Here is a 13,516-nt window from a genome sequence, read left to right as displayed (position 1 = left end):
TTGAGGTGTTTTGGTTCCTCAGCGTACCCTCAGTAACATAAATGGGGTAGATGACATAACAGAAACACCTGTCCGTATACTGCAACACAGTTCAGGATCATAAACTGCAGCTTCCAAAATGATAGCTGAATAAACACCTCTCTAAAACAGTTTTAGCTATGTGTACCTAATAATAAACTGCCAACTGAGTGTAAGTTGTAAGCGTTTTTGTGGATGGATTCTTTCACCAATGAGAAATACTACTACTGGCCAACAAGTGTACCAAAATGACCCCAACAAGAGTTTTTTTGTAATGTATTGTCACATCTTTGCATTGCAGACAAATCTGTTAGAAATTTCACCTTTTAAAACAGCAAATTTATTTGTTTTTCAAAAAATAAAAAAAATCAACTAAAAAGTATTACTATTTCATTGTCACTAACAGAAACAGTACGGAAGCACTGAGTCTTTGAGCACTTTAACCGCTCTTCAAGTATGTTAATTCAGTTCATAGATTATTCTTCTGCAGTGGAAAAGCCACCAGGACAGTAGGATCCAGTTGGCCCAGAGCTCAGGGTCACAACTCCAAACTAAATGTTCTTGATAGTAATATCCTGGTTGTGGCAGAACCAGTGTTATTGACTTCACATATCCAAAAGAAACAAGTCAAGAACCCACTACTATTTGATACAGTGACAAGTCTGATTCCAGAGCAATGTAGCTGATGTGCAAGCACCCCATTCTTCAGAGTGTAGTGAGCAAGAAGAGGGAGAGTTGGTCACACAAAATGAAATTTGATAAGACTGAGAAAAAGGGGAAGGAAAGGGCAGACTGAAAAAACAGAAAGGCAAGACCAGAAGAGAGAGAACTTACAAAAAGAGAACATGGTTAACTAAATTAGCAGAACACTGTCAGCTCATTACAGTTGACAGAAAATTAAATTACAACACCTGTATTAAAAATAGCAGTGACTTCAAAACAATACCACTTGGATCAGCTTAAAAGTAATAAAAACTCTGAATTACAATTTCTTCTGTGGGGAAACAATACAAAGTTTTCCACATGTAAACAAATTCACTCAGAAGAGAGAAATCACGTGTGCAGTTCTCTCAGCCCCTCCTTCAGCTATGCCCCACTCACCCTTGCAGTATGTGTTTGTGCCACAACTGCACCAAAGATAGAAAGTCGATACCAAATACCCAACCCTTTCTCCCCTTATTCTCTTCTTCTCAAAAACACATCTCACAAAGTGATAAAGTGACAAACCTCTGATGCAATCCTCCTAAGTGTTTTGAGAATTTGCAGAAGAAGAAGAAGAAAAGGTAGGACTATTTAGATTCAACTCCCTGTATGGGTCTCCTCTTAACACATCAGCCCCAAACCCTCTGTCCCTTCATTTAAATAAGACTCTCCAAGCCGGTCATCTTGGATGCAGAAGAAAGCGATGCAGATACTCTGAAATGGCATCCCAGTGCCTCCAGAGGAAGGCAAGGAGGATTACAAGGAGCAGCGTAGAAAGCGTGCGACTGCGTGTTTTCATTAATGGGACGACACAGTTCGCCACCGTGGACACAAACACCAAAAGGACTGCCATAACAGCTAGCAGCACATTGATTAGTTTTCCAAGAAGAGTCCGCGCTGTAGCATTCTCCAAACCCTCCAGCTGCACCACCTGCTGCTGTTGCTGCTGCAGCTCCATCTTGGAGATACGTGTCTGACATGCCTCCAGTGCTTCCTACAGGTCAGAGACAAAACTGTCAGTGAAATAGCTGTAATGACAAATTAGACACATGTTCATTCCAGTGAGGCTTACCTGAATGTCCCTTGCTCTTTCATAAGACTGGTAAGCAATCTTCTCCTCCATGCTGGCTAGTTCCTGTTTCAAGTTCAGAATTTCATTCTGGTGCAGTTCTGTCAGGTCATTGAGTTGTTCCTCTAAACGTTCACACCTGCAAAATAGTGAAAACAAATGTACATCAAGAACACATCATTTTCTTCCACCCATACAGACCTACTATTCTACAGTATAGAGGATATGATATGCTACCTGTATCGTTCCTCTTGCAGGGCTTCCATGATCATTGTATAGTCCCGCTGATAGTGGGCTTTTAAGTTTTCAAAGGACTCCTCAAGTCGACCTTGGTTTTCCCGGAGCTCTTGGATCTCATGCAGAACAGCGTCAAAGCCTGAGGCCTGGGCATGATCAAGGGTATTGCCCTTGGAACTAGGGGGGCCTCCAGGGGCTCCAGTAGTGCTATTGGCTCCTGCAGAGCCAGATGTACCGCTAGAACAGTCTTCATCACTGCCAAACTTTGGGCTGGACTGCATCTGTCCTGTCCCAAGGGTCCTCGTTGCCCCAGAGCCAACACCCTCATCTCCCTGGGTTTCATCCAAAGAGTCTTTCAGGGCTGCAATATTATCAGCGCTGCCAAACTTGTTGCGAATGAGGGAAGCAATTTCTCTAGGCTTGGACACCACAGCTCCAGCTGCAGAATGAGTGGCTTGAGAGAAACTGGAGAAGCCACCTGTCACCTGTAATCAGCAAGATCGGGTCAATACTCTATAGCCCTGTTCAGAACTGGCATTTACATGCGTCTTAGGTGATCCGATCACAAGTGGTCAGCTCTGGACGCGTCAGATCACACCTGTCTCAAGAGACCACTTATGATCAGATCTCAATTCCCAGTTTTAAATGCAAATAAACCAATCCGACAGAAAGGTCCATTGTCAATGTGTGAGTGTGAGATAGAGAGAGACAGCGAGAACAGGACAAGAGGGGTTGAGAGAATCTTTGCACTGTGCACAGCTCAACAATGAAATAAAGTTTTATCGATTTGAAAAAGTAAAAATTTTCGTTTTTTTGTGAAACTGTGGCAGGACTATGCGTCCTAAATGCTTCCTGGGTGTGTTCACACCTGGACTCGCAGCTGTCCACTTGTGATCGGATCACCCAAGACGGACGTTAATACCTGGTCTGAACAGGGCCTATAAACCATCTGCGTTAACCACAGTAAACACGTACAATAGGCTGAAAATGTCCTGAACAATATTTTCATTAAGGTGGAAAGGGATTATTAAACATGTAATCTTTTACCAATAAAATGACATAAATCCTTAATCAAATAATTAAGAGTGGACTTTGCCACCAAAGAACATTGAAGGCGTCAGTAAAAAGCACACACCTTGGCTCCAACATCTTTCAGCCCTTGGTGCATGTCTCGAAAAACATCTTTGGGCTGGCGAGGGATGCCGTTGTGCTCCACCTCACGAAGCTTCCGGTGATAGTGCTCCAGCTTCCTCTGCAGTTGCTGAATAGTCTGAGCTGACTTTTGGTTCTTCTTCTCAAACACCTGTTTGATACGTGCACTCTGTTGTTTGTCTGCATTGTTGGCAAGTTTCAGGTATTCAGCCACGTTGTCGTCACGTGCAGTTTGTTCAATCTTGATTTGTTCAGTGAGCTTGAGGATCTTTTGTTGTAGTTGGGCGATGGCCTGCTTAGTTCGCTGGGGGTCTGGAGTACTGTCAACTACATCATACCCGTCTGCGCCATAGGGGAGGGCATTGGGTGACACAGCAGGGCCTGATCCATCATAACGATCCAGCTGTTGGAATAGACAAACAAAAGACCATAAATGTGAAAAAATGCTTACATTTATTTGTTCATTATCAGAGAACTTTAAAATCACTTTAATTTGGTGTTTGGTGGAGAAAGATATATTATCTGTCACAGGGCAAACTCCAGGATGAGCGACTTGATGCCCTGGGGGTCACACTGAGGCAAGAGGTAAATAATAAATCTTTGTGATTGATACAAAATGAAATGGCCCAATAATAATAAAGATCTATCACAAATGGAAACGTGAAAGCTGTGAGGTCCTTATACTTTGAACTGGAAGCACTGTATGTTAGAGCCACCTACTGTATATGATGTGACCCATAATGAGAGTAGAAAGTCATGTTGTCTGATAATGTACAAAAGAGGAAGATTTCATTAAAATTTCAACTGTTAAGATCTGCCCTTAACACCAACTACAGCTGTGATAGGATATGCAATACTGGAAACAATATGGTATTGAAGGACAAACACATAAAAAGCTGGCAAATGTCCAATTTTTGAGACTTATGGTACCTAACGTCTTGGCGAACAAATAGTTTTAACAAGTGTTGGCTTGTGATCAGGTTAGTCTAGTTTTCAAATGTATATAATGCTAATTTTCCCTCAGTCTTTGTTGTGATTACAGTATTTACAACAGCAACAATATCACCACTTTAACCTAACAAAGGGGCAAACTGAACAGTCAAGTCCAAAACTACCAGATGTCCAAGGTATTAAGACAGGGTTATGCTAATTTTAATTGGTATTGCTATTTTTTGAAAGATCAGTAAACCACAACTAAGAGACAATGAATGGTCTAAGAGTAATTTTCTTTACTGACTGAAAGCTGTCTCCCTTGGTATCAGCTGTTGAGTGGCCATAAATGGACCTTAGCTGAGAAATGTCGATCATAAGTATATGTATACAAGTATATGTGTCAAAGGTTTTACCAGATGAACAGGAGGGTGCAATGTTTCCAACTTGCTTTTGACTGCTGTTGATTAACTTAATTCCACCCCTCTGCAAGTAGCCAAACCTGTTGCATGGCCTCTGTTGTATGGTGTCTACTTTCTCCTGTTTTGTCATTTCGGAGATTGTTCTGTCACAGATGTTGTTTACATATTCCGATGATCATTGAGTGTCAAAAAAAAAAAACAAATCATGAAACAAGTTTGAGTTTGTTTAGCGCTGCAAGCCTTCTCTGACCTGAAGTACACTCAGGCAGCAAAAGCTAAATTTAGAAAGGCTTAAAGCACATAGTGACCAACCACTCAAAGGCAATCTCTGACCTTCCACCACTGACAGCTCATCTCCCCATTCACCGGTTCATCCAGGCACATCTAAACCATTAACAGCCTTTTAAACACATTTCTCCAGTTCACTTACTTTAGACGTTCCTGCGCATACACTGGTGCATCAGTCGGTTTTATCTTTTATTTTTACTGCTAAAAAGCCACCATATACAATTTGTTTCCTCATGACTGCACAGTGTCTCTTTCTATTATGATTTGAATCTGAATGTTTTATGTCCTAAGGCCAAACTTTCTATGTATACAAAATTTTAGGACTGAATTCAATAAAACAATGCCATATTCTGTTATACCATTTGTAATTTACTACAGCAAATTTTATGGCAAAAGATTTATAAATATAACATTTTAATTTTTTTTTTTTTTTTTTACAGGTTTTCAAATAGAGGAAATTGAGAGTAAATGTTAGCAGTTATTCTAAGAAATACATACAAATACTGCAAAAAGGTGCAAAAAGGAAACAACTCACCTTCATAAAGTTTTTATTGTTTTACATTTTGTTACTTTTATTTGGGACAATACAGGTTTTTACTTTTGGAACTACACTTTTCTTTGTGCTTTGGGGGATATTAGCGGAGGAAATGTTGCCATGGAGACAGTTAACTGTAGGAAACATGTTGAGTCCTGATTTCAGCCTATTTGTTTTAGACTTGGCAAATTTACATCTTGGAAAGTGACATTGCAATAGTTATCAGCCATCACCTAGGGGTGTGGGAAGTTATAACGGGCAACCAAAACGATTAATCAACTAATCAAAAAAATAATCTGCAGTTTAATCAGTAATTAAAATAATACTTGCATATAATTATAGCCCTATTCATAACACTGAAATATCCTAGTGAATGACTAATATCACCTTCCTACTTAGCAAAATCTGTACTGTTGCATGGTCATGGTTTACTTCTCACCCCAGACCACCTGACAGGGCTCTGACACTCACCTTGTCAGGCTCCTCAGTGGAGTGGTAACCAGAGGTCAGCAGCATGTCAGCCAAGGCTGGGCTGCTGGGTGTGTCTGTGGTGGAGGAGGAGCGTGGGCGTCCAGACTGCAGCAGGGCCTCATGGGTGCTGCGCCTGTGGATCTGGGGGCTACCTTTCTGGGGGGGTTCCCCAGTGCCCCCCGCCTTGCTGCGGCGGCTCTGCAGGCTGGTGCCTCGCTTCATTGGTGGACCACCTCGGATCTGCAGTAGAACACGGCTCAGAGCTGCAGGGGGGGCGGAAGCAGCAGGGTTGTCAGAATCCAAAGGGAGGGCCAAGGAGGCAGGAGCGTCCCCTACGTCTGACCCTACATCAGTGGGTTCGGAGGGAGGGGCGCCTGCGCAGGATGAGGCGGAGTCATGTGGGGAAACGGAGGAGCGTCGGCGCTGTGGCTGGAAGAACTGCTTCAGGCCATGGCCCAACGCTCCCATGTTCTCCAGGGCATTATGGGTGATTTTGGACAAGCCGTGCTCTGACTCCGACGCCCTCCTGCCGACCTCCAGCTCTGCTCGGCCTCCTGTGTCTGGCTCCTCTGGACTCTGCTCACTACTACCCTGATCCATCAGAGACCTCCAGTTTCACAGTGAGGTTCTACTTGCCGCGCAGGGACTAGCTACGCCCCGTCGACACCACCCCCCTCTGAGAGGCTGGTCGAAAGCCAGGGAGCAGAGGGGATGGCGCTCAGTTGGGCCTTTTGAGTGGGCATGCATCTGTGGCTTGGCTCAATGTCATGCTTGTCTACCACAAAAGGAAAATAAAATGGATTATGACATGCAGCAGTGAGTGATGAACATAATAAGCAGCAGCAGAATATAAACCAACACCAAGCAACAAAAACTGGGTTGACACAGACATGACCATTGATCATATCATGATTTTCTTTAAGGTCAACATAAGACAGTTTCTTATTAATTTCAAATCATCTTTTTCTCAAACAATTCATTACTGAAAAAACAAAACATTTTTAGCTAAACAGCAAGTGGTATGTATGACAATGCCAACCCAGTAATGCAAAAAACAAAATATACAAAATAAACAAGGTTTTGAGAACAGTTTCTGAAATGTTGAAGTTTGTTTTATTGTGCATGTTGAAGGTTGATGCCTTTGGCTGTTTGTGAAATCACTTTCCATTGTTTCATTCGGGGCATTCGAGCCCAACTGTACGAAACCTCTCATGATAGTTGAATTAATACATTTCAGAAAGTATTCGTTATGGAAATTAATAAAATCAACATAATTGAGAGTGCTTGGATGACGCTAACAAAAAAACTACAAAGTGTGAAAAATGTAAATGAAATTCTAAATGGACAGTGATTTGTTATCTAATTCTTATCTGATTGAGGTGTTCAATGATCCAGAGCAGTTTCCTCTTTGCATTTCATTTTATAACAAGGATAAACCCTGTAACGTAAAGGACCATTCCACGTTTTTTGGCTCTCAGATGACAGCTTACATAAAACCCTTTTGGTTTACCAACATATAATGAGACAGTGAGAGAGAAAGCAAGAGAAGAGGTGAGATAGAGTGTGACAGAGAGCTTACCATCAGCCCAGCCTCTCCTCTTCTGACTCACAACTCAGGGTTGGCTAAATGAAGCAGAAACAAACAAAAAATATAAATAATATGCTCCATACGAAACAAAAGGAAAAAAGGTACAGAAATAGACACACCGTAGCATGACAAAAACATTAACAGACTTGGACACAAACCTTTAACTCAGCAGTAACTGGTAATAATGGGTATGTAAAAAAGTGCTACACCAAATATGACACCAACCAAATGCTTCTAACATGCTGACCATAGGAAACTGTCAACGACTTTATGGAGCCTTGGAAAATACTGTACATTACAGCACACATAATGTTTATATGACATGCTTTGACTACATTAACATGACATTAGCTGTAGATAATGTTGAAGTAATGGTACTACTATAGTTGTACATAGAAACGAACTTCAAAACATGGCATTAAACACTGCTCAAGACTACTTCTAAAAGCTGTCACTGAAAAACACATCTGTAGCACATACAAGGGGGTGGGGGACGTCAACCTGAGAAAGATCCTCCTTTCCTTTTTCATTTATGATGATATCTCACATGACCTGATGGGTTTCAGTATTAAAAAGATTTTTTAACAGCACCTCTGGTTATTTGACAACATCAACACTTACAGCATAAACATTCCATGGTTATTAATAAAATAAATACGTTTTCTACAAAATTTCCAATAATGAAACTGCAAGCTAATCACGCATTTCTGAAAATTCAGTAATTCCTCAAGTATAGCCATTTCTCATACCAGAGCTCATATCTGCTGTGTGAATGCATGTTTCACTTGCATTGAATCAAAACCAAAATATTGGCTGTCCTGGGTTTCAGCAGCAGTAAAATGTACAATTCTGTAGTACGATAGTAATTCATAGTAAAAACGTACTGTAAATTGGAAGGTTTGATTTGCTTGCAAAGCATCTGTTCTGCATTACATATCACAGCTATTACTAAGCATGAGAAACTATAGACCTTAGTGCTTTTCACATAGACTGGAATATAATCTCCTTCAGCAGCAAGTTTCTGATTAGCCCTCCCTTAAGTCTTTGAGCCCCCACACAGGCTCTTTTACAAATCGTAGTGTGTTGCACGTTTAACTGAGACCTGAAGAAAATATCCAAAGTTTATATATGGTCTATATGATACACAACTACTTGGTACATTTGTGCAGACAAATGGAAAAATGATTCCATGATTCAGCAGAGCTAAGTATCGTTTAACAAGCCAGCAGCACAATCTCCTGACAAAAAGACAGTGAAATGCTCCATTAGTGATACATAGTGACTCAGTGCAGCTCCTGCTGTTAGATCAGTAGTGTGTGATAAGAAAGCACTGTTGAACGGTAGGTGGTAGGAAATAGATTAATAATGAAGAGTATCCTAGCCAATTCTTGCTGATCAACATGCTTGAATAATGACTGTTTCATTTTTTAAATTTTATTACTGTTCACTTACTCCCATCACTCATTTCAGTCATTAGAACAAATGAAAAAAACAGGACTGTTTGCCTGAAGCATCCCTCCCTCTGTAAACACAATACTGTAAAAAATGAAATAACCAGACCACTGGCAACCAATTTGGTTGTATCACTGAGCCACATCTATAGGTGCCTCTCGTCTTACAGAAAAACTCTCCAACCACATCCCCTGATCATGTACCACTGCTCATAACAGATATTCAGTGCAATGCAATGCAGTAAGTATTGTAAGCTCAAGACAAGACATAGGAACAAACACTCCACACAGTCTTGGAACTATATCCTTCATCTACAATAAAAAAAAAACAATGATGTCCGGCTCCTCCAGGCTGAGGGCAAAGTGTTCCCTTTGAAGTGGGTCAGCCAACATTCGCCTATCACTCTCTGTACATGCAGTGAACCAAGGTCACACCATCTACAGAGTGTTGTGCATGTCTAGGAGCATTTAAGCTTTTACTTGCGTTAAAGATACATTGCTACAGCATGGGTCTATTACTCCAATATTCCTATAATCAGTCATGAGTAGAACTCACAAAAAAGACATTGGAAAATACAAGTGAAAATTGATTGAATACATTTTATGGTATGGTGTGTACAGTACAGTAATAGCAATAGCATTGTTCAGTAGCAATACGTTCAAAGTCAAATATGATGAACTTTTATTACGGTAGAGGTACCCAGCTAAGCAAGAATCTTACTTCAGATAAACATACCTTCAGATGTGGTCATCAGCAGATGATTTGTGGGTCTATCAATACAGGAAAAAGGCCTAATAATCCAAGTGAATTTCCACCGCCACTCTTTGGGTAATTCTTCCAAATTAAATCTAGTGAGATAGCTGTCAAACTTTAGTCAGCTGTTTCCAAGGACATTTAGGAAAATCACATGCTGCAACGAAAAACAGAAACACAGGCAAGAGAGCATGAGAAATTTAGTGCTGACATTTTGCAAGCTGACAATTTTTCTTGAAGAACAAAACAGTGGTTCTGCACAGACATGGTGTGTGTTAGCACTACAAAGGCCAAATGTTAAGGATACCATGAAGAGTTTTTGCCCACTTGTGGCACAGTAAAGAAATGTCTGTAGACCCCGGGCAGACTAGCGTGAAAGCAAATATGGACCCAAATAAATCAAAGAAACATACAAATGTTTAGACGATCGAGACATTATTTTATTAGATCTTGCAAATTCAACTCTCCTCGACCCTGTGGTCAGCAGCAGGAGGCAGCAAACCAAACAGCAAAGACAAAGTCTTGCTGACTTTGTCTGGAGGGTGTGTGCAGCATCTTGGAAACTAAAACCAAAATATTATCATTAGGAGTTAGCAGAAGCCAAAACTGAGCTAAAAGGCAGAGTGAATATTAGATTTACTTACATTTATCAAGTGCACAGAAATGATCAAAATATTTGCTTATTTATGTCTGCTAAATGTGTTATTAGACAATTGTTAGTACATTCACCCTACTAACTTTCTAAAGCAATACAATGTTATAGTGTAAGAATAAAAATCAGTGCAGTTTTGCAGTCAAAACTCCACAGGGTACCTTAAATGTCACATAAGTTAAAGCCAAATCAATGTTCCCCATCTGAGCTGAGGTTTTGATCCTCCTCCTACTTTCAAATGTATTAAGCCACAGGGTCTACATGTAAGGAAGCCCATTGTGTGAACTGACATTTAAACACATTAACATTTGAAACTAACCAGTACAGCTTTTTGTTTTGACAAGAAGCTCATACAAGTTTGTAGTTTCATAACTTAAATGGCAAAGTGAAAACATGTGTGTTAATTCTGTTCAGGGCAGGCCTCCAAGGCCTTTTAGCTTAATCCATTGTGTAATGTTAATTAATGGTGCCGAATAGCCCCCTTGAGGATACCTGCAGGACATGAACCATTTGCCTGTCTTGTAGAACCACAACTGAGATAAAATGACATTTAAACAATAAACGGTGAACACAATAATGTACAGTAACTATACTGTAATACAAACATCTCTCCCTGGATGTTACCGTTGATGGTGCATTACGAGCCGATCGCAACCACCATCCTGTCAGTAATAACATCTACTGTTATTACCCACAATAGTTTCCTTTTCATTAGACTATCGCGCAAATGAAAAGCTTTCATGTAAGCACGCTATACGTTGCAGAGCTTACCATGAGCATACAGCTTAGGTTGCTTAATTACTCAATAGGTAACAGGTGCATTCGGTGCAATTACATGTAATGTAAATGTAATAATGCTCAACACGTAAAAAGCAGACTTTGTGATAAAGTAAATTATGTATACAGATACTACACTTTATATGAGAGTAAAGTTATGATGTTACTGCAAATAGTCTGAGCCCAACGGTTTAACGTTAGCTACAGATAAGAAGAGGATGACATTAGCAACTCACTAGCCAACGTTCACAGGCCCGAATTTAAATTCACACAACAGTAAGACATATTTGCTGAAACCGCCAATGTAGTTTATCATTTTATTGTAGGGTGTTGCAAGCCGTTGCATTAGATAAAGTAAAAACCATCCCTGTCCACGATTTGATGGCTTGTCTGCTCCTCTAGTAGCTAGCAGTACAAGCTAACGTGCTGCACCGGAGAACGTTCATTTCACTTCACGGTGCACACCGGTGTTACTATGCGGGGCGAGGTCATGGCGTTGTGTTACCTTACGTGCAGACAGTCTGTATACGGAATATTTGGCACTAAACACCTGCCACGTATAACAGCAGCATTTATGACCCGAGTCTGTAATTAAGAGTGTTTACCCGCCCTCCAGGTGAAGTGAGCTCACCTGAAAACCTGAAAACTCCATTCTGGTTCCAATGGATTGTGAGAGCTTTACAACCAGAGCATAGCCTTTAAATTCTCTGAGTAGTTTGTGTTGTTTTTGCTGCTCAGATTTTTTTTCAAAAGGGATGAACAGGCTTTGAGAAACGGCAGGTCATGAATGCTGTTGGCTAGGAGGCAGGGAGGAGACCTGCATCTGATTACCAAACATAAATTACCTCTCATTATTTGCTCTAGCTGCTGATAGACCTCTCTGCTCATGTACTTTTACATTCAAGTTCATTGGCCAACCTCAATTTTACTGATTTGAATGCATAAATTAGATGGTGGCCACCGTGTAATGTGATACACACCTGACAAGCTTTCCAGTATAATCCAGTAGATTAATGCATACCGGTAATAATATGTTAGAGTCTCCTCCCCTGTTTGAAAAAAACAACGATGAAACAAAGATGGACCGGAATCATGAAGGTAAATGAGGTTGTTGTGTTGTTGGCCATCAAACTCTGGTATCTTAAATTGAATATTGTACCGACTGTTATAACCACATGTCACTTAGTTATAAATATTGCGGTATCCATTTTTGTCTTAACCAGCTCTACAATAAATATGTAATCTAACCATTAAAAATCCAACATCATTATTTTCCGGAAATGCAGCAGAATCCGGTCCAACCGGCATCAAACAGCCCTCACAGGTGTGAATGGATAAAACAGACAGGGTGAGTTTAGATTGGAGGTGTTGGTTGGCCATCTGTCACATACTCCTTCTAGGCTTTCTTAATCACACCTTGGGAGTCTTGTATTTCATGATGGCGTATCGGTACAGTTCCTCCAGTATAGGTTTGCATTAGCTAAGAGTCTCCTATTTATATAGGTAATATCATCCAGTGCTTATTGAGGACAAAGTCTAAACTGTTCAGTCAGCTAAATGTGACGCTAGTGCAATTAATCTAGCACATCCTGGTCTGGCCGCTGTGGAAAATATCACTGTTATCAGGCCTGAGTATTGTCCCCAAAGTTAAACCTTTACATGTTTTCTCTATACAGCGCAGGCATTAATTCTCTTTTGGTAATCAATCACATTAAGATACACCTTAACATCGCCCACCCCGACTATCCAGGGTGGCAAAACAGGCGCTTACTCGCAGCCCGTCCACTCAGCCTGTCAGTTAGCAGGCTGGCTAGGCTCTCAGGCTAAAAAAAAATATCGCTTCAGCTCCAGCCATGGTTAGCTACAGGCAAACAGGACACAGCGCCAGGCGGCAGCAACAAAAGGATAAATAACGCTAACCAACCGTGACCCTTGAACAGGCCGGATAAAAGCATATGGAATTTCATTTCATTCATAGAGCAGTTCGCAAAACGAGTGTTTTGCTGGCTAGGACTTACATGGGCGCTGAGAGGATTGTGTTGATGACCGTTCATTTCTCCCGACGGTGGAACACTCCCACGGTGACGTCAAATAGCGTGCTCAGCGTCAGAACAGCTGAGCAGCAGACAGCTCACCGTCCCACATCTTGCGCGCGGGACCTAGTCAGTACCGTGTTTATGACCAGGACGTATATCTACGACTAACTTTAAACACTGAAAATGACGGTCTTTAAGCCTGTGGCTTCACTGGAGGACACCGGGGTCATGTCCGCACTCATATGTCTGGGAATTTGAGGGTTTTAGGAGAGTTACAGTCTATAAAAAAAACAACTAAGAAACAATGTTTTAACTGATTCAGTGATTTAGACTTACGATAGGCCTATTTAAATTAGAATGTTCAATATCAACAAATATGCACCAGAATGTTGCTCCATGCAGTGTGGAAAATGTTTTAAACAATTTTTCCATTG

At 40.9% G+C, this 13,516-nt stretch overlaps 1 protein-coding gene across 3 annotated transcripts; it reads right to left on the bottom strand.

Moving 5' to 3' along the window:
- Window positions 1–277: 277 nt before the first annotated feature.
- tmcc1b (transmembrane and coiled-coil domain family 1b) lies at window positions 278–13,122 on the bottom strand. 3 transcript variants are annotated; one of them, XM_056389902.1, is made up of 9 exons: window positions 13,065–13,102; window positions 12,027–12,095; window positions 9,600–9,774; window positions 7,404–7,447; window positions 5,825–6,599; window positions 3,162–3,581; window positions 2,027–2,511; window positions 1,793–1,928; window positions 278–1,714 (listed from the first exon to the last, which is right to left on the bottom strand). In XM_056389902.1, the coding sequence occupies exons 5-9, from the start codon at window positions 6,422–6,424 to the stop codon at window positions 1,400–1,402; spliced, it is 1,956 nt and encodes a 651-aa protein (XP_056245877.1). In that variant the 5' UTR covers window positions 6,425–6,599; window positions 7,404–7,447; window positions 9,600–9,774; window positions 12,027–12,095; window positions 13,065–13,102; the 3' UTR covers window positions 278–1,399. The 3 variants fall into 3 exon arrangements, with proteins under 3 accessions (XP_056245877.1, XP_056245895.1, XP_056245884.1); XM_056389920.1 differs by having other exon boundaries at window positions 5,825–6,087; window positions 13,065–13,099; XM_056389909.1 differs by lacking the exon at window positions 12,027–12,095 and having other exon boundaries at window positions 13,065–13,122.
- Between the last annotated feature and the right edge of the window lie 394 nt (window positions 13,123–13,516).

This window comes from Seriola aureovittata, chromosome 2 (assembly GCF_021018895.1).
Source record: "Seriola aureovittata isolate HTS-2021-v1 ecotype China chromosome 2, ASM2101889v1, whole genome shotgun sequence".
Taxonomy (NCBI): Eukaryota; Metazoa; Chordata; class Actinopteri; order Carangiformes; family Carangidae; genus Seriola; species Seriola aureovittata.
The sequence above is the reverse complement of the archived record's forward strand: the minus strand, read 5'-3'. Positions and strand labels throughout refer to the sequence as shown.

What these genes read in the sequence shown, in the direction of transcription:
- tmcc1b (XM_056389909.1), bottom strand. Translation starts at nt 6,424, where the DNA reads ATGGATCAGGGTAGTAGTGAGCAGAGTCCAGAGGAGCCAGACACAGGA. An exon ending in TGAAAGATGTTGGAGCCAAG is followed by an intron (nt 2,512 to 3,161) that starts GTGTGTGCTTTT and finishes TGCTGATTACAG; the next exon opens with GTGACAGGTGGCTTCTCCAG. An exon ending in AAAGAGCAAGGGACATTCAG is followed by an intron (nt 1,715 to 1,792) that starts GTAAGCCTCACT and finishes TCTGACCTGTAG; the next exon opens with GAAGCACTGGAGGCATGTCA.